We start from the raw sequence: 26855 nt of genomic DNA on the forward strand, positions 1-26855 counted from the left end.
ACAGAGTGAATGGAGAGTTGGTTGTGGCAACGGCGATGGTCATGAAGAACATAGATGACAGGTCACTAGGTCTGCGGCTAGTCCTCTTGGACAGTTTGCCATTTTGCTTGAATCTTTAACCATTTCTAAGCATCATCCTCACTCAAAACTGTAAGACTTCTCATATAACCAAGCCAAATTTATTTCTATCACCTAAAAAACTTGAAGGATTAAATTAATGAGTCATAATCAAGAAAATACCAAGTTTGTACCAAGATTAGGGGATGACTATAGTAATACTCATCTAAATTCCACCCTATTACAGTGGACATGTACTTCCAAATAAAAACTAACATCTAAATAGAAAACAAGAATACCCTTGCTTCAAGCTTTGCTCCTAACACAGAAAGCCAAAACTGCGAGTTCGATTCGATTTCAGAACATCGGTCAATCTCCGAGCAATTTTCGTTTATTTGAAGTGTTCATGTAGGGCCTCAATACATACTCATCCTGCGCTGCTTCATTATCAATTGTTCCTAATTTTATCTGAAACATCCAACACCACATAAAGTCAGAGACGGGGAAGGGATATTTGAGAGAGCAAATACTATGCTTGTCTATTTCCAGAAGCTCAACAAGACCTGAGAAAATCCTATTTGCTGTTTATTTCCATAATACATATACGAAACAAACCATATCATATTCAAAAGATGAAACCATAATACATATGCTTGTTCTCTAAAAGGTGAATACCCAAAAAGATGGAGTGATTTTAGAACTGGAAGTTCTTTTCGGGGTGTTCACCAACTACACACTTCCCCTTGACTTGTTCAGCAAGTGAACAACACCTCTAGGGAAGTGAGTTTGTTTCTAGTTTTGGGCAGAAGTTATACCTAAAAATAGGAAACTCGTAACCAAAGACATAGTCCTAGTTAACTAGATAAGTAGTGAATGCAAGAAGGTGATTCAAGTACAATAGAGTAACAAACGATAAACTAAAAAGCATATAATAACCTTATATAGTTTCATTTCAAAACGAGGTCCGACTTCCTTCAATTCAATTGATTTGGGACCATCCCGTTTCTCATAGACATGATGCCTGCGTATTCAAAAGAAAAGTCAGAACAGAAGCTAGACAAAATCAGCATCCTTTGGCAACCTATCACTTAATGGTTGAATCCAAAATTTCCAATCAGTAAAGGAAATAAAGCAAGGAAACTTTTGAGACTCTTGATAACGAATATCCTACTTTACAAGCAATTCAGTCATGAAAAAGGTAAGGTACAACAAACCATAGCTAGTATCTGGCACGTCAATTCAAGTGGAGCAATAAGTTTATCCAAAGGGGGTTTCACGCATTAAATCCAAGCAGTATTTAATCCTCACAAATTCATAGATAGACCATACTGTTGTGCAATAACTAAATATACTATTAAAAGAATCATCTGATTTCGACGTTTTCCATGCCCCATCCTTGGCTTCAAGTTATGCAAATTGATATCTACATTAACTGATTCAACAAAGAACTGTTTGAGATATGGAGTCAACATATATCTTACAAAACACTAGAGGATAGAGTGACTCGGTTCTTACAGTACAACTTTTGTATTCTCTAAACTCAATTCCCTCTTTATCGCTCTCTTTTGGATCCTTCGCCAAAGTACAAGTGTTTATAGATTTCAGAAAAGAAACCTTGTTTATATTAGTTGATAGTAAATAGTTATCGTTTTGGTGGGAGTGTATTATGGAAATTTTAAGAGATTCTAACTTTTGGATCCTACTGTCCTATCTATATAACAAATCACACAAGTTTCTTGCCATGGCAAACTTAGACTTTGTAAAAAGCTCTTTAATTAATCAACGATTGTGAGTGAAATTGTAAATTTCTGGGTCCAACCTCCACTTTTCAGTTTTACTATGTGTACAACTCCCCCCCTCCCGATCTCCTTTCCCCTCTTTTACTCTAGCCTTCAAAAAACTGTCCCTTATTAATCTCTCAATAAACTAACCGAGAATCTATGACTCTCAATTTCTCTCTAAAACCCACACATGTTTCACCTATCGTCAAAATCCTATGTCCGTATCTGCAGTTTGGATTTTCTTCTTGTTTTGTCCTTTAGCTCGTATGTTACTTTGGGTTGCTTTATCAACTTTCATCTAAATAACGCATGCAACAAATTTTGCCTTGCAGAAGGCACAGGCTATACCGTAATAAGGAAATATATGAAGTGAAATAATGATTTAGTCATATGGAAATGTTTGTGTAGATACATGAAACAATGCGTAACTTGAAGAGTTTTGGACTGCGAAGTATTTCCAAATCCTTCTCATCTTGTTTGTGAGCTTAGGTGCCTCCCTTTATGCCCCATCAGTTATGAGAACAGTTCTCATTTGATTACCACATGATCAATTATATTCACGACGAGTATTACAAGATAACAGCCATGAACTGAAGTATAATGAAATTTTATTAGAACAATAAATTGAGTAACAGCAAGACAACCTGAATGAAATGTAATCAGAGTCATTGGCAAAAGTAATGATGCGTTTTGAATCTGGTTTTGGCACCGGAAAGAGATGCTTTAAAATGTTTGTTGTCCTTTGTCCTAGCTGTTATCAACCAATCGATAAGAACAACTTGTGTAAGAAATAATTGATAATCACGTCACAAGTAGACTGGATGCTCCAATAAAAAATAGAGGTAGGCAGCGAAAGACTATTTTTCTCCTAAGCGAGAGGGATAGGCAGTGAGTATGCGGCATTAGCTTAGCAAATAAAATAAACAAAAGCAAGTAATACCTTGCTTGGGAAGTTGTTAAAAATTAGATGGGGATAAGCTTCAGACATTGTTCCAATAGACTTCTTGTCCTTAATATCATGTCTTGAAACCTGGAAGCATAAAGAAAAAGCAAGAATATTCATATGCCCAAACAGAAAATGTTAACATAAAATCTAAGCATATTGGACACCTTCAAAATTCATACCACATTGAGTAAATGAAAGTATGCAGTTGGACCAAATGGTAAATGACAAACATATAATCCATCTGGCTGACCACGATGCTCGTGCACAAAAATAACATCTGTAAAATCATGAGCGCGGCAAGTTTCAATTATTTCAGAGACGACCTGCAGAAGTAAATCAAGTTTTCAGTGAAATGCAAAGGCTAGATAGGAGTCATATCCACAATTCCACATAACACTGTGACAGACTATAAGTAATTGATGAGTTGTGACCTTGTCTGCCACATTATCTCAAGTAAGATCATAAGCCATTCCAAAAAATTCATTAAAAACCAACCTGACCACCACGATTCATTCGTCGGGCATTTGGAAATATGAGATTCAGTTCCTGAAATAATATGTCAATTCAATATAACCCAAAGTTAACAACCAAAAAACTATACAAGCTTATAAGTATAATAGGAAAATCATCAATAACCTTGACAAACTGAGTGAGAGGGGAACTTGGATCCCTAGATGTAGTCAACATAATCTTTGGATCCATTTGAGATGCATTTGCATATTCGTCATCTATATCCGACTTGGGTACTGAAATAACACGAAATTAAATAAAAGAATAAAACACAATCTAAAATTAGAATGCATGACCCTACAGTGATAACCAAAAGACAATACAAATTTACCAACTTACTTGCAGTTTGTTCGTCCTCAAAATCCATTTGCGCTCGTAGAGCAGCTTCTTCGTTTCTCAGCTCAGTTGGAATCGGTTTACCCTCTACAAAAAACACAAACAGATTAACACGTCCTACATTTTTCGAGAGAGGAGAGCGACAGTAGAATGTAGAATATTACCTTCAATTGCTGCCTTGATCTTACGCTTCTTTTCATAGAGCAATCGCTCTTTCCCTTCCAAGCTTTTTCTGTATATGTACTCTCGCCTAAGTCTTATATTTCTACGCAACATTTTTACGACCGTTCAAAGTAAGAAAAACAATATCCTGCAACATAGCATTTAAAAAAATGATGGGTTAGGTGCAGAATGCCAATCAGATTGAATATGACTAGTAAGGTTTTAACAATAAACAATCAAGGGTTCAACCAGGAACTAACGTAGAGACAGGCTGAAAACTAAGATTGCGTAAAAAGAACTTCTAAACTAGAAGTCATAATTAATTTTCATACCTGAACTTAGGTACTAAAATCCAATTTATCTATATGATTTGAACTTCACAACTAAATTCAAATATGAATTTCAATAATATGAACTTCTAAACTAAAATCAAATTTGAATGTCTATAACTAAAACCGTACGCTTACTGACTCGCCAACGATCATTTATTACAAACAAAAAAATAGGACAGAATCAAAGACACCAGGGTTTTGAATTAACAACGAAGAACCAAAATAACCAGAAATAAAAAAAACATCCTGTAGGGTTTATTTAACGTTGAGTTCTAGGGTTTTGTCAACAGACGCAAAAAAAAAAGGTAAAGAGAAAAGAAATTATAAGTGTTTGATACCAAACTTTGACTATTATCACATAATCCGTGGTAAAAACAATGAGAAATCAGGAATAACAAAGATAGAATAAACCTTGTGGAAGATCTTCCTGGGTTTTTTGTGTGGAAATATCCACTAAAAACCTCTCGATACAGAGAGAGATAAAGAAAAAATCACTTAGAGACTTAGGGTTAAGCGTTTAAACATACTTACAAATAGAGATTCAAAGAGTGAAAGCTTCGACAAAGAGAAGGTATGAAGAAAGCTTCGACTCGAGAGGTTACTGAGAAAGCTTCGACTCGAAAGGTTGCCCGAATCAACAGAAGAGAGACGAGGGAGGCTGAGAGGTTACTGATTCTAGGGTTTATTGATTCTAAGTTTTTCAGATTCTAGGGTTTCAACTTTCAATCTTCGAAGGAGAGGGACGAGACTCGAGAGAGAGTTTAGTGAGGTCGGCTGAGATCGAGAAAGGGAAAGGCAAAAAAAAATAGTAAAAATATTTCTGCCTTCGAATCTGAAGGTTGTAATTAACCCTACATATCTAACGGTTTAAAATTAATTATGTCACCGGGCGGGTATAACGGGTAGGGTAATTGGGCGGGTATAACGGGGGGTAAGTGGGCGGGTATAATCGGGCGGACAAAACAAACGGTCATACTGGTCGGACCACCGGGCAGGGACTTATGCCCACGTCCGTCCGGTTAGGATCTTTTGGCCGGGCGGGTACGGTCTGCTTCGGTCATCGGACGGGCACGGACTCTTCGGACTCGGACGGTCGTGGGCGGATTCCGAGTTTCTGGGCCAAAATCCCACCCCTAGGTAGGGGTGGGAATCGGGCGGGTTCGGGTTTTTTTATTTTCGGGCTCGGGCAGGTTCGGGTTCGAAGGTAAGTTACCCGATCGGACTTTCGGGCACTTCGGGCCGGGTAAACTAGAGACTCTTCGAGCCCGCAGCCCGATTTTGCCCGAGAGCCCAATCGGGCTTTAACGGGCTCGGGGGATCGGGTCGCAGGTTTTTTAAATAAAAATAATTGAAAAAATAAAAACTTAATTAAAATAAGTTAAACTGATAAGAGGAAGATTGAAATTTCGGGGAGGGTCTGCCCGAACAAGGTTCGTGATGGGGCAGGTGAGATATTATCATATCTTCAACATGTGTTAGTTTATTTTATAAATTATTTTATAAAAGGAGAGATAAGAGGAAGATTTTGTGAGAGATAAAAAAAACATTTCGTCGTTATAAATTATGAGATGAGAGACGAAATGAGAGAGAAAAATATAACGACAAGTGGCACGCTACAGGTGGCCCCTGTGATAGTCCCGCGTCCCTTACGAGAGTGTCCGGAGCCTGAGCTATAGGTGTATGCTCGAGCTTGGTAAGTGTCGAGTCCTTTTCAGGGGCCCGTGAACCCTTCGCCAAGAACAAAATCCCGTACCTGCGTGATGCTATAGAGGCCTCCAGTCTGTAAGAGCCTCCCAAAACTGTTATAGGGGGTCTTGCCGAGCACCCATTCTTCTTCATTTCTTCCCCGTTTGTTCCTTTTTCTCTCTTTACTTTCTCTCTCAAAATTCAATCTAGAAATCAATTAAAGAATAAACCAACAAAAACATAATTAATCTATCGACAAATATCATCGTTAAACATCACGAAGAAAATCAAACATCCATTTATGAAAAGTCAAACCTTAAGCAAATTAAACCTAGAGTTCTCAAAAAACAGACCAACCAGTCCAAACTTGAAAGTAGATTAATTGTGGGTTTGATTTATTTTTCAAGCTTAAGGTCTTTAGATTTTGTTGAGTTTCTTAGGTACAAAAGACAAATGGGAGACCCCGAACTTGAAAAAAGATTAAGAGAGAACTTGAGGGGTTGACTGGGCCAGTCTGAGGCCGGCCCAAAGCATGTCATTAGACTTCTTAGTCCCAGTGGAGGACACCTATAATTGTTGGGAATTGATTATTGTTGAACCCTTTAAGGAAACGCCTTTAGACGCTCACATCACAAAGACCATTTTCGTCCATTCTTTAGTGGGTAGTCACACACTTCCTAAAAAGGAACATCTCTAATTACAAACAACACTTAGACCCTTCAAAGACTATCAGTTGTTACATTCATGATATGTTATCGGTTAATCATGAAAATATAATATGAATCTTAAAAACCATAGGGGTAAACCTTAAAATCCATCAGTCTCTAATTACATTTACCTTATTATTAGGGTCTACAATCACATGAATAAATCTTGACTATAAACTAGTCAGAATTAGACGCAAACCAATGACCCCAATACTCATTTGCAAAGGCATCCCTAATTGGACATCAGAGCCGTGGGTAAAGGTTACCCTTTACATTATTGCATGACAGTAGCTAGCACAGCCTGCACAGAGAAATATTTCCTTGTTTGATAAGTGGGTGGGGGGGAAGAAGCAGAAGAAGGGGTTGGTTGATGTTTCCATTTAACAGAGTTTTATTACCAAATCTGTATCTCAATATTTTCTCACACTAAAAAAAAAAGCTCTGTACATTTCTCTCTTCTTTTTTAGTCGATGCTTACCTCTGCTATTTTCTCATCATCTCCCTTTCACCTGTTTTTCTATCTCATTTCATGTCTTCTTCTATCCACCTTCCTTTCCTTTCTTTTCTTTTCTCCATTAGTAGGTTTTTACAAACCCTAGTTTTTTATTCATCACCTGAAAAAAGGTTCACTTTCGTCTTTCATCGCCAAAAGATCAAGTGCCATTCTTCCGGTTTCAGTCTGCTATGAATGAATCTAAGGTTTGGTTTTGGGTGATTTTTTGTCTAAATATTGTACATTAGTTTCTATATGACAAATCTGAATCCACTTTCTTTTACTAAGTGTGCTTTTGATCGTTTAGATTTGACATTGTTGTAAAAATGTTGTTTTTTTTTTCTAACCCTAACCTGATTTGAACTATAATCAACAGTTCAACACTCTTAAACTCTTTTAACTTTTTCATTCACTGCTTGTTAGCTGTGGAGTAATGGTGTCGACATTGTTCTTTTTGATACGAAGCTGTTTATTTGAAGAGTTCTATAGATTTCGTTCTTCTTTCCCTGCTGAAAACAGGATAAAGAGAACAGATATGTTTAATGTTTCATTTAGGTTTCCAGTTTTTTCTACTTACGAAACCGTTCTCATTGACTTATCACAGGCCTGAAAGTATTGATTTTCTCACAAAACGTTGAAAAATACTTCCAATTTTGTTACAGGAAGATGAAACTAATTGGTTTGTGCAGAAAACAACACTAACGAGATTGATATTCTAACTCGTTATCACCCACAGCATGGTATTAACTTACAAACACACGACAGAAGGACAAGATACCCTTATACATCTACTTTTTTCCGAGTTTGTCTTCTAAATACTACTACCCCAATGTAGTATGCGTTTTACTTGTTAGAGGTTTTTCTTGGTGAAATTTCATTTTGAATATAGGTACTAAGTTATCAATTTTTATACGGTTATAAGAACTTCAAGGGACACTCAGCAAATAGGTAATGTCCTGCACCTCTACTGCAAAACATGCATGAAATGCTTACTAATGAATGTTAATTTGCGTACGACAATAAGAACTCAAGGGATACTCTTATTAATGGGAATTTGATAAAGAAAATAGGTAATACGTTACACCTCTACCGCAAAACATGCACGAAATGCTTAATAGTGAGTAGTCAACCAAACCCTGGGCTTATTTACTCTCTGTTAGAAGTAGTCTGGACTCCGTCTAGTGGACGATTAGTTAAGCAGTGAAATATTTTAATGCATTATTACTGACAGCCCCTGTAGGTTCTGCAAAATTCTTGCTTGTTCACTTCCATACTATCTCGTATGATTTAGATTGATCTTTGTAGATCTCTTTTTGTTTAAGCAGGTATTGATATTTGGGTCCTTCTCCGAGGATGAGCTAAAGTCATTCCAGAAACAGTCAGCAGAGAAGAATGCCTCATCACGTTTTCAAAAACAAGATCTTGTTTTTGGTTCTCTAGACTTTGCAGCTTTGTCATCCTTGGGTGGTTCAGATGTTAACCCCAAAGAAGCAGGTTCTCAAAAGGTTTTAGGCAGTGCCGAAAAGTCAAAGCTAGTCTCGAAGGACAGCGCCCCTAATAATTTTAAGAAAGAAAACGGTGTTCTCAGTATAGTGTCAGGGAACTGTAAAGAAAATGGAAGTACTCAAACTTACTCTACTCCCCCTAGTAATGGGGTAAAAGAACCCGAAAAAACTACTTCTCAGTCCAATTTGCTGAGTATATCGCAAAGTAAAGTTGCATCTGCAGTGCAAACACCCTTTTTGGGGCCACATGGTTTTGGAGGTGAAATGGCTAAAAAAACTAATTCCCCTCCTATGTCCCGTTCCATTTGCAACGAGATATCTGTTACAGGTTTCAAAGAGGGGGAAACAAAGGTAATGAGTGTGAATCTACTCTCAAGAGGCTTAATCAACTTGGGAAATCTATGTTTTCTCAATGCAACTCTACAAGCACTTCTTTCCTGTTCTCCATTTGTTCAGCTTTTGCAGGAACTAAGAACCAGAAACATCCCCAAGGTTTTCTTTCTTTCCCTCTAAGATCATGTTTTTTCGCAACTTATTTTGTTATTCTTTTATATAGTGGATCTGGTAGCGTAGCCAAATATACTAATTGTTACCCTTTGAAAGGTTAATTCAGTTACCAGAACATTTTTGTTTGATTGCATACCTGTTTACAATCTATGTGCAATATATTATTTTTTTGAGCAATGCGACCCAGCCGCAATTATTTGTACCCAATTCATGTGCCGAATAATGTAAGCAATCTCAACCATCAAATTCAGAGACCTGACCTAAATGTTTCTCCTCGAGATATTGCTAAATTGTGGAGAGACATTTGTACATTTGGTACGATGTGGCTGAATTGCTGAATAATATTTTCCCTTAAGCTTTATTAGTAAGAATCTATATTCTTACGTGGTTATCTGAATTTGTTCTCGTGTAAAATTTGATGTCTTTTTCAGATAGGTTATCCTACATCGTGGGCATTTATTGAGTTTATCTCCCACTTTGACATACCTAATGATTCTAGCACAAAGAAGAATGAAACACCAGTTCTCAAGAGTGGGAGGTCTTTCAGCCCTTCCATGTTTGAACCAGTTTTGATGAATTTTACCCCAGAAGTTCCAACTGGCGTATCAGGCAGACCAAGGTTTTACTTAGCACCTAATCTCTCCTTATTTCTCTTTTTCCCATAACATACTTTAAACTATAACCTGGCAGTATATTGGATTATTTATTTGTACACTTAATTTATTTAGATCCTTCGGAAACGTAAAAGGATTGCTGGGTTGATTTCACAAAAAGAACAAACCAATTAACTGTTAATTTCTTGGGCTTCATTATTGTGAACACAATAGAAAGATATCGAAGAAACTAATTTTTACTTACGGGAAGTCAGTAATAGCACTAGCTAGCAATGCGAATTGTAAATACTCTGCGGTTCATATAAACATTCTACCACAATTTTTCATTTATTGTGCAGATTTATTTTCTAAGAAGCTCCATATTGTACTACATGTTGATAAATTTTCCTACTAAATAACCAAATTTTTCTATTTCAGATTAACCTGACACGAGATTTCACTTGAAGCTCCCCTTTGTATTCATGTTTCACTGAATGACTAAAAGAATGAAATGTTCACTGAAATATGGAGAACAAGAGTAAAAAATACAGTGTGGATTTTTGCATATTACAACTAACGCCCTTATTTACTCTCCAGAAGGAAACACCGTTCTTCTGTTAGCAGAACACAGAAATACAGATAAATTTTAGCTTACAATTCGCATACACTTATATGTGGAGTCCACATGGAATTATCTAAAGCATGGACATTTAGGATTTTAATCTTCTTAATGAGTAGATTATTGTTACTAATAAATGAGATAATATTTTTATCATGTAAGTAATATCTCTACCTCATTTAAATTTGTTATTGTTACTAATAAATGAGAAAATATTTATACATATTCAAAAAAAAAATATATATGTTTTCGATCTGACAAGCTATACAGCAAAATGGAATTTAATGCCCTGGTTAAAATGACTTGAACTATCTTGCTGCAGAAAATTGGTTAGGAGATAACATGTTCCTAACTAGGGTGTTTTTATACCTTTCAGTAAAGTGATTTATATAGTATCGTGCATCCTCACATTTTCAGACAAGAAGATGCTCAGGAGTTTTTAAGTTTTGTCATGGATCAAATGCATGATGAGTTACTCAAGCTTGAAGGTAACTTCAATTCTGCTGGAGGCAAATTATCTTTGATTTCTACTGCAGAAGTAGATGATGGTTGGGAAACTGTGGGACCTAAGAATAAATCAGCAGTAACCAGAACCCAGAGCTTTGTTCCGTCAAAACTAAGTGCAATTTTCGGAGGAGAACTGAAAAGTGTTGTGAAAGCAAAAGGTAGGTAATATTGTAAATTACTTAAATCTGCAAATTATTAGTTTTTCTTCATTTCGTGCAATATCAAATTTGCGTGTATATTGATGCACTTCTGTTTCGAATGCATGCTTAACTATCATTTGGTTATCTAAAAAGTGAAAACAAGTGCCGATTGCTAGTATCTGTTTCTCACTTCTGTTTTATTTCCAATTTTTTATGAACTAGTTGGGTTCTTCATTGTATGAACTAGTTGAGTTAACATGGGCAACAGAATTTGTACACTGACTCTGTTGAGAACATTCCTAAAATAAACTGTAAACAAAAAAGATAGACAGTTACACGTAATATAAATTTGGAATGCAGAGGTTGGAACTGTAATACTTCCTCGTTCCTTCTACTCCTATTTAAGAGCTTGTGCTTAAGCCGTAGATTTGTTTAGGTAGCCTCTTTCAAAGTTTTCTCAGGGGTAGTTGAAACAACATGAGGATTCATGCCAAAGATCTACTACTGTCAAATAAACTTGTTTTAACAAATTGAGCCGTCTTAAAAGCAGGTTGATTTGCTCAGGCTCTTCTGGGTGTATTTTTCTAAATAAAATAAAGGTTGAAGGCCTCAATTGTATCGTGTGTTGTGATTACAGATATCAAAGCATCTGCCACAGTTCAGCCATTTCTCCTGCTCCACCTGGATATTTTCCCAGAATCTATCAGTACAATTGCAGATGCACTCCGCTTATTTTCAGCTCCAGAAAGACTTGAAGGATACCGTACATCAGAAGGGGGGAAGGTACGTACTATTCGACTAACCTTGTAATCTATTGACACTATTACATGCTAACACACAAACATGTGGTTCCACTTCTCATTTGAAATTTAAGAAATGAAATTATCTTAATCTTTATTATGCATTGCTATTTCTTAGACTGGGTAGGACGTCAGTGAGCCTCCCGTTGACAGTTCAAAAAGTTCAGCATGTTATAATTGCTCTTATGTTGTAACAGCATTCCTCCTAGTTTCATTTGATTGTCTACAAGTCTCTATTGGCCCTTGATGATATGCGGACATGTGAATTTCCAGGCTGGTGTGGTAACTGCTAGCAAGTCCGTAAAGATACAGACACCTTCAAAGATACTGATTTTGCATCTGATGAGGTTCAGCTATGGAAGCGAAGGAAGCACTAAACTGCATAAGCCTGTCTATTTTCCTCTTGAACTAGTTCTGGGCCGTGAGTTGCTTGTTTCTCCTTCATCTGAGGTATGTTCAGACTGCATGGTCACCATCTTTCCCACGATGAGACCGAACTTTTCAATGACAGATCGACAGATTTGTTGTGGTCCTTGTATTTTCTTCCAACATTTATCGGCCTTATAGCACATGTTGAGCATAAGTTACTTCCATATAATTCTTAACTGCAGTTTTCCCTAAATTTGATATTGTCACTTCGACCATTGAACAATCCTCTAAATTGATTTTTTGCAGAGTCGTAGATATGAACTTGTTGCAACAATTACCCATCACGGGAAGGATCCTTCAAAAGGACATTACACTGCCGATACTCGTCACTCTGAAGGGCAGTGGCTACGATATGACGATGCATATGTTACAGGTATCAGGACAGACCAGGTGTTGCATGACCAAGCATATCTCCTCTTCTATAAACAAGTATAAACACATAGTTGATGTCGCCGTGGTGAGTTTTGTCCCATCAACAACTCTAACATTCCTAATAGTGTTTATGAATCTCTGATTTTGGCTGAAAATGCTATTCTCCAGTCTAACATGTATGTTTTATATTTATACTGGGTGTTATTGATTTAGCTTCTCATTTTTTTTGGGTGATTGCCTTATGGTGGTCCTTTTGTTAGCAGAAATACCAAAGTAAATATGCTAGTATAAGAATTTCTTATATTATGAATGGTCTTTTTTGTCATGAAGTTTGTGTAAGAAATTTTAATGGTGGTCTACGATCCCTTCAGATACATCAACGACAGACACGATCATTTCCTTGTTAGAGATTCTCCTCCTTTATTCTACTCTCTGCTAAAGAGCAACCAACCAATTTAATAATGTATTCATGTACATTTGGATAGAACACATCCTATTCCTTTTAGTTATTCTCGCAGGAGAAGATTATGATTATATGTAGAACTCAATGGGAAGATTGTGGGCAAAGAAATATGTTGGATTCAAGGCGGACTCACCGAGGCCTGCGGCACGCGTCGAGGCGAGGCGGTCACCTGAACTCAGAGATTAAAATGTGTGCATTTGAAGTCACCTGTTAATTTTCGAGTTGTTGGGAATACAAAAGTATTGGTATATTGTTTATTTAACACTTGGACCTTATTTTACCGTACTACAGTACAAAATTTATAGTATTGTTTTTGCGTATCTGGTATCATTTTTTTTTTCAAAAGAAAAGAAGTTTGTACCTTTTACTCGTCGAGGCAGACGGCTCGAAGGGTCCCTCTGTGAGCTTATACCACCTTGAGGCATAATAATGTTTTTTAAAACATTGGTTGGATTCTTAGCTTTACTCTGGACAATATGCTTGCCCATAATCTAGGGATTCTAATTCCCTTTACCCATAATCTAGTGTCTACCTCTCTCCCCTTCCCTCCCTACCTATGAATAATAAGTCATTAAAATTGTGTTTGATCCTTTAATGGGGCCTTAAAAACATATAGGATTTGTGAAGATCAAATATTTCTACCCTCTTTTTCTGTCCAAACATGAAGATAGGAGTACTTTTATATACACCATTAGGGGATTGACTCTCCTAATTAATACCCAATTTGAGTATTTCATTTTGAAGTATGTTAATAGAAATGAGCTTTATACCAAGTCATTCTATCTTTCTAGTTAGTGCTTAAAGACCTATAATGCTGAAACACTAGGGGGTCCAAGACCCTTTTTAGGTTGATGGTTCTCCACAATTCAGTCATAAAGGCCACACCATTTAAGACTCCCAAGAAAAGAGATTTGAAAACCATTATGGAGATCTCTTTCAAGAAAAATGGGCACCACAAGAGAAAAAGACATGTCTTAGGTTAAGTTATTAGATAATTCTAATCGATTATAAGTAGATCTATACACTGAGCATAACCCTAAATTCTAACAATTCCCAGTTTGATGTATTGAAATTGAAAATCATAAACGTTAGTGATTTCCACAAACAATTTTTTTTTTGTTTCAGCCTTTTTTTCTCACAAGGAAGAAATAAAAGATGACATAATAATCTTCAAAACGTCCAGCATCTGAAACTGGTAGAGAGAGAGAGAGGAAATTAATCAACAATATTTCATTCATGGTCGGTTGAATGAAAAGTCAAAATACTCAATTCTAAACCTAAAATGCTTAGGCAGAAGAAAAGCAGCCTTCACTAAATAAGGTCAATTTTGCAGTGTCATTTATAAGTGGTCCAAACCTCCTCCTCCTCCTCCCCACCTTTAAAGTCTGTCAATTAAACCTTCTAGTTGTCAATGTTTGTCCACACTACCAACATGTGCCATATCATCAACGTGGCAACAAAAATATATGCTTACTTTTTTTTTTTTTACCATGCATACCTATATATATCGCATCTCCTCTTGGTATATAACTGGGTTGGTTTACCCTATTTACGTATGAAGACAAAAATATTTTCTCTTTCTAGATCTTGTTCGGTCACGTGATTTGACCATTACTCAGTCAGGAGAGTAACCAAACATTCTATCGGCCGAGTAACCAAACATTCTATCGGCCTTGAAATGTTTGCAAGTGGTATAGCAAGTCTATTAGTATTTCTTTAATTTGCTTTGTGTTCGTACTTGCACACAACACTCTAGCGGTGTATCTATGTGGTTAAGGGTAATTATAAAAGCATATCGAAATTCTACCATGTCCATGCACATTATACTTGATTTGATCTCTTTCTTCGACCAAAACAATTGTAACCCACTCACGGAAATAAGCGAAAAAAAGCTAAAAAAAGAAAGCAATAGTCCAGATAGTTTTGCTCGTCTTCAACATCACTACTTCTTGTTTACCATTTCCCATCTCCATCCACCGTCTTCTCTCTCGTCTCTCTCGTCTCTATCCATCCATTAAAGAGCACACTTGATTTTAAATTTTGTAGAGAAATTTTTTAAGGGTTGGCTTCTTGCTAAGAGTCTAAAGCTTACCAACACTAAAACTAAATAAATAATATAAAATAATTAAATTAATAATATAAGATAATTTATAAAAATAATTATAAATATGTTTTACTAATATACCTAATAGGGCCGGAGAAGGGTTTACTACTTAATACCAAAATATGCCAAATTCCATGAATTTGTTTCATTCATACTCGAAAACAGCCCGTAAAATTTGTCCCAATAGGAACTGGTTTGAGCAAAAACCTGCAACCAAGTTGGCATTCCCCTAAACACCACTATGTGAACTTGGCTAATACAATGTTTTGTCTAGAAGGAGTACAATCACCCATTTTCTTTCTCGCTTGGCTAATACAATGTTTCTTTATTCTATTTACTATAAGATACAAAAGAAATAATCAAATAAGAAATGATAGATTTGAAACTAAAAAACTACTGATCGATAATCATAATATAGAATGAACCCTAACTAAAATACGAGGATGAAATTAAAATTAAATTTTGGGAGAGGACCTCCTCGGGGAGGGGAGGGGAAGGGGGGCAGAATTAGACACAAGAACAGAGAAAAAGGTGTTCATACACGTTCTTGTAGGTATTCATAAAAGAAAGAAGAAATAAAAAAAAGGGTGTAAGTTGGTACGGGGGAGAGAGAGAGTGGGTAGCTTTTTAGTGCTTAGCTGTAATGAGCAGAGTACAGCTAGCACCAACAATTGTACGACCTAAATGACTGACTGACTGACTCACTCATGCCTACTGATTACTCCTCTTTCTCTTTCTCTTTCTCTTCCTTCATATGCAGCTACCCCGTCGCCGTTCACTTCTGTCCAGAATTGTAGCCGTCCTGTCTCCCCCTCTTCCCTAATCCCTTCCCCACATTTTTTACTCCTATAATAATACAACAACAACTCATTGCCCCTTCTTCTTCTATTTTGCCCTTCCCTTTTAATACCAATCTTCTCCCCATCTCTCTTTCACTACCTCTTTTTTTTTTTAGTAGCTAGTAGTTTCTTTCTTTTCTTCTCATTAAAAAGATTCTTTTGACTTATGATAGTACATTTTTGTAGTTTTAGAAGTATATGCTATTATAATCTACTAAGTGGGGGATTTTAACTATTTATAGATATTGATTTAAAACTTTTGAAACATATGTTAACGAAAAATGTACAATTATACAAATTATTTATCTGAATTCTCGTATCGGACCTCAGGTTGCTGAGTTCGACTTAAATTCGCTCTTCTTTTGGCTTTTGAGTCGCGATAGAAATATCTCAAATAGGGCTTAGGTTGTAGAACTTGACTCGGATCCACCTTCACTGCTTCACATATCAAGGGTCAAGGTGTCAATCACACTCCATCTGACCTCTCTTCACGACCCTAAGATTAGAGCAGAAATCTAGCTAGCTTGGATCTACTTATTTTGTTGTCTATGGATGAGCACATGGTTCAAGGTGTCTATGAGACTCGAGGTGACCTCTTCTACCAGGGTCATGTGGTGGAACTCTTTGGTAAAAACTCTTTGATGCCTTTAGCGAAGCCTTGCCCCTATACACGTGGGTTTTCATACTACAACTCTAGTTAATTGGTCAAAACAGTGGACCGATTAAAACTGATCAGTATTTTGACTCATCAATTTCTTCGGTCTATTATAACCTAGTCGCAAAGACTTTTGCAAAGATAATTGTCATGGAATGCATCAACGCCATATGATGTAATCATTGTTTGTTGACATGGCATAGTATAGTATATCCTTAACAACACCATACTTTTTTGTATTAGTAGACTTTAGAAGTGTGGGAGAATGTCATAATCGAAAAGTCAATTCATTTTGTTGCAGTCAATTAGTATAAATTTAATTGAATGGTTGAAATGTAATATCAACGTTTTCTCAGTGTCAAAAAATACCAACAAAACCGTTTACCTCTCTCTCTCTCTATATCTCTAATTAAAACGACCCAAGTCCATTTCTATAATTCCACTTTTTCGAAGGACACAAGTAAGAAAAAAATAAAGAAATCCGGTATTACTAAGTTTATTAAAGGGCAAATCAGTCATTTCAATAAAAAAAATACGTAAACATCAGTTTGCTTTTCAACACTACTTAAAGAGTAACCAAGGAACTTTTCTCTCTTCCCCTCTCTCTCTCTCTCTCTCTCTACTCTCTCTGTAATTAGAAGAATTCTTTGTGGTATTTCGTCGAACAGCTTTGTCTGTTCTGGTTTTCCGGCGAAACATCATCGGATTACCGCCTCAAAAACCCTTTAGAACGTAAATAAAGGGATGAAAAAACAGTTAGGAGAGAGAAAAGGGTAAGAAGATATTGAAGAAAATATTTGTTTTTTATTGTTTATATTGCTTGATGGATTGAAGTAATCAGACAAGTGTTAAGAGAGACAAGAGAAAGATGGGAAAACTAGGTTTTGGGTTAGCGGTGAGTTGTGCTGTGGCTTCATGTGCGATCGCTGCGATTATTGTGAGTAAAAGAGTGAAAAGTCGGCGAAAATGGAGTAGAATGGTGAATGTTTTGAAGGAATTTGAAGAAGGGTGTTCAACTTCGATAGGAAGATTGAGACAAATTGTTGCTGCTATGGCTGTTGAGATGCACGCTGGTTTAGCTTCTGAAGGTGGAAGTAAACTAAAGATGCTTCTAACATTCATTGATAATCTTCCCGATGGGTAATTTCATCAACCAATTTCTTCCTTTTTAGATTCTTCTTTTGAAAATATGAGTTTTTTTATGTCTGGGTTTTTTTGCCCTTGAGATTTAGTGATGGGTTTGATTCAATCATTCAAAAGGAAGAAAATTTGATTGTTCTTGTTAATTTTGATTTTGGGTAGAAAATGTTAACTAATATTGTCTTAATTATTTGATGTCATTGTGTTTAAATCCAATAGTTTCCTTTCACTTCTCCAGATTTTGTGCTTAATCTCTTCTTGGGGTTTTATTTTGGTTATTTTTACTATTGTTAATGTATGAACTCTAGGTTTACTTTAAATGTGATCCTGGATGATTGTGGTTAAAATGGCAAAAATTGTTTCGAAATCACTAGCCATATATGTTTATTGTAGCTAATCTAGTTTCTAGATGTAATTGAACTGTTCCATTGACCATCATATTTGTTGTTATTAAGTACTTTGTTTGTTGCGCGGTCTATATACTTTTTTTGATTTTGTTGGTTATACGGGTTGTTTGTTGACGAACCAAGATACATTTCGTTTCAGAACCGAGATAGGAACTTATTATGCCCTTGATCTCGGAGGTACCAACTTTAGAGTCTCACAGGTGCAGCTAGGGGGTACGGGGTCTGGTATTTTGAGACATAAAGTGCAAAAGCAACCAATTCCCCCACGCTTGATGTCGAGGACAACTGAGGTAGCATATTGACCTCTATTTTTCTTTTTCATAAAATGTTCCAGGTCAAACCTGGGATCCGCAAGGAATTGATTTTAACATGTTTTTTTTTGATCCAGGAGCTATTCGATCTCATTGCTACAACGTTACAGCAGTTCGTTGAAAGCGAAGACGATGGTTCTAGTGTTTCAACCAATGTAATCAAGGAGCTCGGATTTACGTTTTCTTTTCCTGTGAGACAGCTATCTGCATCTTCAGGCACTCTTATAAAGTGGACTAAAGGATTTTCCATCGAAGGCCTGGTAAGTGAGATGGTGCATCATGGAAAAAAAAAGTATAAAAATTGTTTTATGCAGAATAACATTCATATTACCATGATTTACTGCATGATACCAACAACTGTTTCCAAATTTACATAACATTACAAAAACGATTTTCGGAATTCCGTAATTTTACTTCTTTGTTTTGTACTTTGGTCTCCTTAACCAATATAATCTTTCCACTTGTAGCTCTTCTGCAGTTCTTGTTATTTCCTCTGATTATGAAAATCAGAGAATATCGTCTGAATTTATTGGTTAAGGATTTTCACAATCAGCACTTAATTGGGTGCTAATTCCACTCTGGTATCTTTTTAGAACGCATTAGATGCTTAGACGGAAAATTATAAAGTAAATCTGAACCTTTAAAAAAGAGGAACTGGTTGTGGGGGTTCAGATGTTGGATTTGGATTCATAACTCGTAGATAGTTGTTGAAACAATACTTGCAACACAATGCTTGAAGAGTTCAAAAGAGGGGTATAAGAATTATTTTTATGGTAAAGAATTCAGTCTATATGCTTAGTTGCTCTTCCTGTTCATTTATGTAGAAGGAATGTAATGTACGTATCTTAGGCGCCCAAATCATGAGAACTTGCGCTTTACTTTACATTAATAACTTCGGAGTTTGGAATGATGGTAAAGGATTGCATATTATATTTTTTCCATACAAAAAGCTTCATATATATATATATATATATTTAATTTGACATTTTGTTTATATATATACTAATTGTTTTTATATATTCATGCCTAATGAACCCAGACCTTCACTAATAGCTTATTAAGGTACTTCTACAGTTTATAGTCTTAAGAAATGCTATTTTCTCCTGCTAGCACGAACGGAGTTTTTTTGTTACTCCTTTGTGTAGTTTTTTATGCTGGACGCCTGGACCTTATGATATTTGTAGATAAGTAGGCATTTCTAAATCCAACCCAATAAAGAGATCAATTATATACAAAACATAGCAGGGATTACAGAACCAGTTAAGTGCCAGTACTGTCATAAAAAATGACCTTACGAGTGCTAGTAAAAAGTCACATCGGAATTGAGAGTTCGCAACAAATGGGATAAATCTTAGTTCAAAGGCATCATCATGTGCAAGTTTAATTAGAATCATGAATATAAGATCTAGGAAATCCAATTGCGGAGCTAAATATTTTAGTATCCGTTGAATGAAGCTAACACAGAGAATCATTTATTATCGCTTTAAGGGTGAAACCAGTCTGCTATGATAGCTTAGACCTCGTAGATTTTGCATAAATGTAACTGAATATACACAGTAACCAAAATTATCGACTTGAAACTAGAGATTGACACCTCAGCCTAAGACAAGAAAAGGACTTCAACAAATTTTTGTCAGATCAATTCATCTGTTTTTGGAGCACACTAAGCATCCTGATATTGGACTTCAGCCTTATAATAACAATATATATTGGATTCCATGACTTGACTGATTGTTGCTCGATTTCAGATTGAGAGAGATGTGACTTTGTGTTTACAAGAATCAATGGCCAAAAGAGGATTGAATATGCGGGTAGCAGCATTGGTGAGTCTTTTCCCTGAATTGTTACTGAGGAAATCTGCTTTGTAGGAATGGTTATTGATGATTCACACTGTAATGGCTGCTTCTATGCTTAGTAGGTAAATCAACACCAATACTTACCCTACAAGTATACCATAGTGTATATAATGATTAGCTCAACGGTCGATTGATGTTGGTCAATGCCTTGTTCCTCTTACGTTTTAATTTCCTTGAATCACTTGACCTTTGTTATCTGTGGTCTCACCCTCGTACTTTTGTTCATATCTGATACCTTAAATAACAACAGCTCATCCACATGATGAGCTGAAAGAGAATAGCATTCATATAAATGAAAGTTAACTCATTTAGTGTTTCAACAAAGGAAGTTATTTTGACGATGATTGCTCTTGGTTAAATAAAATAATTTAGTTTGATCTTCACAAGAATAATTTGCTTCTTCTAAGCAGGTCAATGATACTGTAGGAACACTAGCTCTTGGTCATTATCATGACAAAGACACTGTGGCTGCTGTGGTTATCGGAACTGGTACCAATGCTTGCTATGTGGAACGCACAGATGCAATTATCAAGTCCCAAGGCCTTCTTACAAATTCCGGGGGGATGGTAATGGTTTTCTGATCGATCATTCTATTCTATTCTCTTACGGTACTGAATATGCTTAAATGTGCTTTTTTGTTCTTATACATTTATTAATTCGGCTGATTAATATAGGTTGTGAACATGGAGTGGGGAAATTTCCTCTCGTCTCATCTGCCCAAAACATCATATGATATCGATCTAGATGCTGAGAGCTCCAATCCGAGTGATCAGGTAAGAGGTGATCTAATGTTTTAAAAAACAGTCCGAGCCTCTGAGGCATACGTTAACGTTGTTGAGGTCTGTGCCTCAAAGCAGAATGAGGCTTCGGCACCTTAAAGCGAGCACCCCTTTAACAAATAGCAATGCGACTTATTTGTACCTCGAGGTTGCATTTTAGATTATAGTATAAAATTTGCTAACATACACACAACAAGAGACACATTTTATTATTCTTTTAATTTAGTTTTGTAGAGTATTATGGATTAAACAACTCGAGTACTTGGCTTTTGATTTGCTGGCCACTTAATTTCTTGATACTTGATTTGCTCAGTTTTTTTTTATCTACGTTAATATTAACTGTATTCTGTTTAAGTTTTTTTTTTTTTCCGGCAATTTTTTAAATCGAGGTTATGACCCAGACTACACCTTGCCTCGTCGAAGAAAACTGACTTGATGTCAAAAATGTTTTAAAAAGTTAGGCGGGTCTTCACCGATTACGGTTATTTATTCACAGTTTCTAGTGGATAGTATTAGATTTTTATATCTTTATTGGTCTTGCTTACAGGGTTTTGAGAAGTTGATATCAGGAATGTATCTTGGTGAGATTGTAAGAAGGGTAATTCTTAAAATGGCACAGGAGTCTGGATTTCTTGGAGAAGTTCCTTCTAGCCTCTTGGTGCCCTTCAGTTTGAAGTACGTTCCCTGTTTAACCTTCACTTTTCTATTTCTTTACATTTTCTGCATCTAATATATCCTATTCCCAATATATGAAGCCTGTGTCATGCATGCCACTGATAAATAAAAAGACTACAACTTGTTTGAAAAGCCGCTTTATAAAAGGTGGCATGGACATATATATTTATTATGATAATTGACAACCTAGAATAACAATAGAAGATATCGAAAGTGGAAGGCAAAGGGCTTCCTTTGACCATAGAGCTATAAATACATACATAGAATGGAACTGGCTTACCATCTTTACTGCTCAATGCAACATAAGTACATAACAGACTTAAACTTTGCATTGAATTTTATCTTTATGTTGCTGCAGCTATTCTCTTACTCTCTCTCTCTCTCTCTCTCTCTCTCTCTCTCTCTATATATATATATATATATATATGTTTGTATTTGAATTGAACTGAAATAATAAAACCTAGGTATCAAAGTTATGTGCGTTGTGCAATGCCGCTCTGTTCTTGGTTTCCCAAACTTTACCTCCTTTGTTCAGTTAGGCTCAAAGTTTCATTTGTGATCCAACTTCCAACTTATGGACACTGAGCTGTGTCATATTCGTAACTGGCTTGGCTAATTGCTGTCAGTCACAATTTCATTTTCCTAGTGTCATTTGTGGAGGAGTAAATGAAGTTATCACTCTTTTCTCTTCTTAATATCCTCAAATGTAATTTTTCAAATTCGCGGTGTTCGCCATGCCATTCCTCCAACTATTTTTTGTAAAGAAATGAAAAACATTATGTGTCAACACATGCATTTTACTCTTCTTCCCGTGTTGGATGGCCTAACTACATACTTCTCTTCATGATGGACACATCCTGTAAAATCCTTGTACTGCTTCTTTTCTGTTTTATCTATTCACTCGCTCTTTCCTCTTTTTAATATATAAAATGGGTTTTCAAATTGACTGCGTACATGCCCTTTATCTTGATTCAGGACGTACTTAATGGGTATCATGCATGAGGATGATTCTCCGGACTTAAGGGAGGTAGCCAGAGTCCTAAATGACACATTCCAGGTATATATATATGTTTCAACCTCTTACATTTACTCAGCCCTGTTTAAAATATATCTTCTGTAGCAGTAATCTTAGGTTGTGTTTTTTTTTTTTTTGGTGTCTGAATCTGAAATGGTTGAATCTGAATTGGCTTATCTGAAATGGCTGAATCTGAATTTGGCTGAATCATTTACAAGTCACATGTTTGTTTTCCAGATCTGAATCGTCAGGTCTGAAAAATAAATTTGACCATTTTAACCCCAATTTGTAATTTTGACCCAAAAAACCCAATTTCTACTATTTTTCTTTTCCACCTTTTTTTTGTCTGAATAAAAACAAAAGAAAGCCTTAATCTCAGAAACCCTAATCAGTCTCCTCATCTCTTCTCTCTTTCTCCCATTCTCTCTCTCTAACCAAAGATCAGCAAGGATCTTGTTACAAATCTCTAATCTCCGGTCACCTGACTCATCATCGATCCTGGTGAGTGATGTGATAGGAATTTCATTACTGAAAAATTGTAAGCAACTTTAGGATGCTAGTCCTCATCAAGAGAGAAGCTTTCTTGAACGGGTTTCTCATATAAGATTAGTGCTAACTTTGATGGCGCCATTAATCTTTCTTCACTATAAAAACTTCACTCCTCATCTCTCTGTCTCTCTCTTTAAATATCACTTGATATTTTAAGGAATTTCACATGGCAGGCAATGAAGACGAAGGGGACGGTAGATTTTGGGGTTCTTGCTAGTTACCCTCTTTATGTTCTTAAAAACCATAACTCGTTGGTTGTGCTTTGGTAGTCCGACTCCGGTATTTGGTGTTGGGGTGGTGGTGCTGTGGTGGGGTTGTGTTGGTGGTTTGTGATCTCGTCGTGGTGTTGGGGTGGTGGTTTGTGATCTCGTCGTGGTGCTTGTGATCTGGTCAGGTGGTGGTTGTGCTTGTGAGATGGTCAGATAGTGGTGGTGCTTGTGTTGTGGTCTGGTCGGGCGGTGGTTGCAGGGTTGGCGGTGGTGGCAGAGTTGATGGTGGTGAAATATTAAAATATGGAGAGGAGATTTTTTTAAATCATGGGGGGCATAATTGTCATTTCAAGTATTTCAGAAATTGGTCTCTTAATTCAGACTCGTTTTGAAGTCTGAAACTTGTGACCTATTTTTCAGCCTATTCAGACCAAGTTCATATTCAACCAGATTTTCAGATTTTTGTAAATTAAAAAACAAACATCTGAAAGCTGAATTGACACTCAATTCAGATTTCAGATCTGAAAAAAATTAAAAAAACAAACACAACCTTAGTCTTGTTCCTTATTGCCGCGATTGTTGTCAATTTTCAGATTCCGAGTGTTCCTTTGAAGGTAAGGAAGCTCATAGTAAGAGTATGTGATGTGGCGATACGGAGAGCTGCACGGTTGACAGCTGCAGGTATCGTGGGGATCTTGAAAAAGATAGGAAGGGATGGAAGTGGAGGGGTGTTGAGTGGAAGAACAAAGAGTGGAATAGAGTCATCATCATCATCATCATCATCTAGCAGAATGAGGCGGACAGTCGTGGCAATTGAAGGAGGTGTATATTCATGTCATGCTATGTTTAGAGAATACTTGAATGAAGCAATGGTTGAAATCTTAGGTGAAGATATAGCCCAACATGTTATTCTTAAGGAGTCAGAAGATGGGTCAGGTATTGGAGCTGCTCTTCTTGCTGCCTCTCATTCCCTTAAGAATCAGCAGATGTAAATCCTGTAAGCTTTCTTTTCTATCTCTCTCTCTCTCTATATATATGATTTATAAAGCCCTTGTAAAATGCCAAATTTGTTTCTCAGTATTTATATATAAAAGCTCTGGTATTGTACAGTAGTAACTGTGTAGTTTTCTCAGTGAGCAGATTGTTTTTCTTCCGCTTCGTCTCCCGTTAACATCTTTTTAGGTACGACTGGGTCGCCCCGTTTAGGGAGGCCCGGTCTGGTTTTATCCCGCGACGCACTGGTTCAGCCTAGCATCGCCGGTCGACTGGGCACTATTTCTTCCTGCGTAGATAGGATGAGGCAAGTGACTAATCGATCAGACTGGGTATTAGTTACCATCTTCGCAACACAGAAGTCTCAGTTTCGATTCCTTGGAAGTGCATATCTAGGATTTATTGATCTTATGTACAAATGAGGTAGATTAGATAAGCTTTATGTTCGTTGGGATGACGTTAGGTAGATGTATATGGCCACTGCCAACAACTGGTAGCCCAGTTGGTCAGTGCATCTACTCCGCAATGCTGAGGTCCTAGGTTCGATCTCATGGAAGTGTAAATCCAAGAATATTGAACTTGGGTATAAATTAGTTTATGTGGGCTTTAAACCATTTAATTTCATCGGCTTTAGACCATTTAATTTCATCGGGCTTTAGGTCAACAATATCGTGTTTATCACATTGTATCGATGTATCAATGCCTTTCTAATGATCATTGTAGTCAATATTCAAAAAAAGAAAGATGTATATGGCTTTTAGGGTTCAAATGAGACAGTTATATGTTTATTCGATTTGTGAATGTTAATGTATTTTTGTATTATTTTTTGATGATGTATTAATCCCTTGTAATGATGATTCTTGTAGTCCATTTTAAAAACCAAAAATGTCGTGCGGGGTAATAATTACCATCTTCTCATAAAATATGTAAAAATTCAAACCATTTATTTAAATTGTTGTCGGCAAATTCTACCAAATGATTACATCCAAATGATTCTATATAAACTCTTCAATCATCTGTAAGAAAAACAAATAAATCAAATGCGGTGGTTTTGTACTATGCGTTTTAAAAACAAATAATAATTTTTAAATTATTTCTATTTTTAACAAGTCAAAGTCAAGTCCTCTCGATCTATTGTACAGACAACTAAAATTTTTAGTTTTAAAATGAGAAAAGATAATCTATATATTCAACACCCACTATATAAACTTCTAAGATTTCTAATTTAAAAATAAATAAAAGTTGGTTAATGCTAACTGCACAAACTTCAAAGATTTAACTTAAAAAATAGATAGACTTTAAGATTTTGAACCTAAAAGTAACAAGAAAATTGTTTGTATCTTTGACACTTCACTGCATAGACTTATAAGATTATTAATTAAATTTTATATTTGACTTAAAGATAGACAAAGATTGTTTATATCTTTGACATTTACTATGGAGACTTTTGAGATTTTTAACTTAAAATGGAAAAGGTTGTTTGTATCATTGACATTCACTGTACAAACTTGTAAGATTTTTAATTTAAAAATTATTTATAACTTTGACACTCACAACACACACTTTTAAGATTTTTAACTAATTTTTTTTAATATATTTATGTCTGCATATAATCTTGGAGCACAGACTAGTAACTCTTATTAGACACGTGCCAACGTTACCTCTCATTATCAGTCTCGTAGTCGTTTAAACATGGAAGTTAGGTAGAATCAAATACTTATAGTTTGTTTTTGTTAAATATTAATAGTCATTTATATAGGATCTAGAAGATCACAACTTTTTTTGTGATGAGATTAGAAAATCACAACTTGTGATCTCTATATATATCTTCGTCCTCACAATCGATCTTCCCCGTTCAATAAAATTACATTTCTTTATTTTCACCATCGTGCTCAAACTTCCAAAGTTCAGCAAAATTCCATTTTTTTTTCTGTATAGCTGGAGCTCTTTTGGTTAGAACTCCGAGAAGGCTAAGTATCGACCGTCAGAAAGTCGAAACTAAGAAAATTGTTAATGAGGAGTCACGTCAAGTGACGTTCTCAAACGTCGATCTGGTGTTTTAAGAAAGCCGGCGAGCTTTCTCTTAATTTGTTTTTCTAACAACACCACCTTGATGTTTGGAGAACGTTTGGCGTTTGAAAAACGTCACCTGTCGGATTTCCTCGTTAACGATTCCCTCAATTTCAATTTTTTGTCGGCCCATGCTTGGCCTTCTAGAAATTGTAGCCAAAAAATGCTCTAGCTCTTTAGAGGGAAGAAGAAAGAAATGGAACTTGGCATAACTTGGAAGTCTGAGTGTGTGAGAGTGAAGATTATATATAAAGGGATGGTTCTTATTTATGTACATGTCATTGCAAAACCACCATAGATATTTTATA

General features: G+C 36.1%; 3 protein-coding genes across 6 annotated transcripts; 2 read left to right on the forward strand and 1 right to left on the reverse strand.

The window, feature by feature from the left end:
• Nucleotides 1-165: 165 nt before the first annotated feature.
• On the reverse strand, nucleotides 166-5015 carry IMP4 (Ribosomal RNA processing Brix domain protein). Of its 2 annotated transcripts, none has more exons than XM_086634207.1 (10): nucleotides 4656-5015; nucleotides 3795-3940; nucleotides 3634-3717; nucleotides 3421-3530; nucleotides 3280-3330; nucleotides 2964-3107; nucleotides 2779-2868; nucleotides 2483-2589; nucleotides 994-1078; nucleotides 166-525 (listed from the first exon to the last, which is right to left on the reverse strand). In XM_086634207.1, the coding sequence occupies exons 2-10, from the start codon at nucleotides 3904-3906 to the stop codon at nucleotides 427-429; spliced, it is 882 nt and encodes a 293-aa protein (XP_086490333.1). In that variant the 5' UTR covers nucleotides 3907-3940; nucleotides 4656-5015; the 3' UTR covers nucleotides 166-426. The 2 variants fall into 2 exon arrangements, with proteins under 2 accessions (XP_086490333.1, XP_086490334.1); XM_086634208.1 differs by having other exon boundaries at nucleotides 4652-4952.
• A 1553-nt stretch (nucleotides 5016-6568) lies between these two features.
• LOC147541620 (ubiquitin carboxyl-terminal hydrolase 24-like) lies at nucleotides 6569-13262 on the forward strand. 2 transcript variants are annotated; one of them, XM_086634206.1, is made up of 8 exons: nucleotides 6721-7216; nucleotides 8336-9007; nucleotides 9454-9641; nucleotides 10652-10899; nucleotides 11519-11664; nucleotides 11955-12131; nucleotides 12357-12571; nucleotides 12854-13262. In XM_086634206.1, exons 1-7 carry the CDS (start codon nucleotides 7202-7204, stop codon nucleotides 12543-12545), a joined length of 1635 nt encoding a protein of 544 aa, XP_086490332.1. In that variant the 5' UTR covers nucleotides 6721-7201; the 3' UTR covers nucleotides 12546-12571; nucleotides 12854-13262. The 2 variants fall into 2 exon arrangements, with proteins under 2 accessions (XP_086490331.1, XP_086490332.1); XM_086634205.1 differs by having other exon boundaries at nucleotides 6569-7216; nucleotides 12357-13262.
• A 2481-nt stretch (nucleotides 13263-15743) lies between these two features.
• Nucleotides 15744-24596, forward strand: LOC147541621 (hexokinase-3-like). 2 transcript variants are annotated; one of them, XM_086634943.1, is made up of 9 exons: nucleotides 15744-17683; nucleotides 18230-18380; nucleotides 18479-18661; nucleotides 20150-20224; nucleotides 20668-20823; nucleotides 20932-21030; nucleotides 21584-21711; nucleotides 22687-22768; nucleotides 24078-24596. In XM_086634943.1, the coding sequence occupies exons 1-9, from the start codon at nucleotides 17412-17414 to the stop codon at nucleotides 24474-24476; spliced, it is 1545 nt and encodes a 514-aa protein (XP_086491069.1). In that variant the 5' UTR covers nucleotides 15744-17411; the 3' UTR covers nucleotides 24477-24596. The 2 variants fall into 2 exon arrangements, with proteins under 2 accessions (XP_086491069.1, XP_086491070.1); XM_086634944.1 differs by having other exon boundaries at nucleotides 15833-17683; nucleotides 23449-24596.
• The last annotated feature ends 2259 nt before the right edge of the window (nucleotides 24597-26855 follow it).

The sequence above is a fragment of the Eschscholzia californica genome, unplaced genomic scaffold (assembly GCF_041429995.1).
Source record: "Eschscholzia californica isolate CP2 unplaced genomic scaffold, dmEscCali1.0.p SCAF_4, whole genome shotgun sequence".
In the NCBI taxonomy this organism is placed as follows: domain Eukaryota; kingdom Viridiplantae; phylum Streptophyta; class Magnoliopsida; order Ranunculales; family Papaveraceae; genus Eschscholzia; species Eschscholzia californica.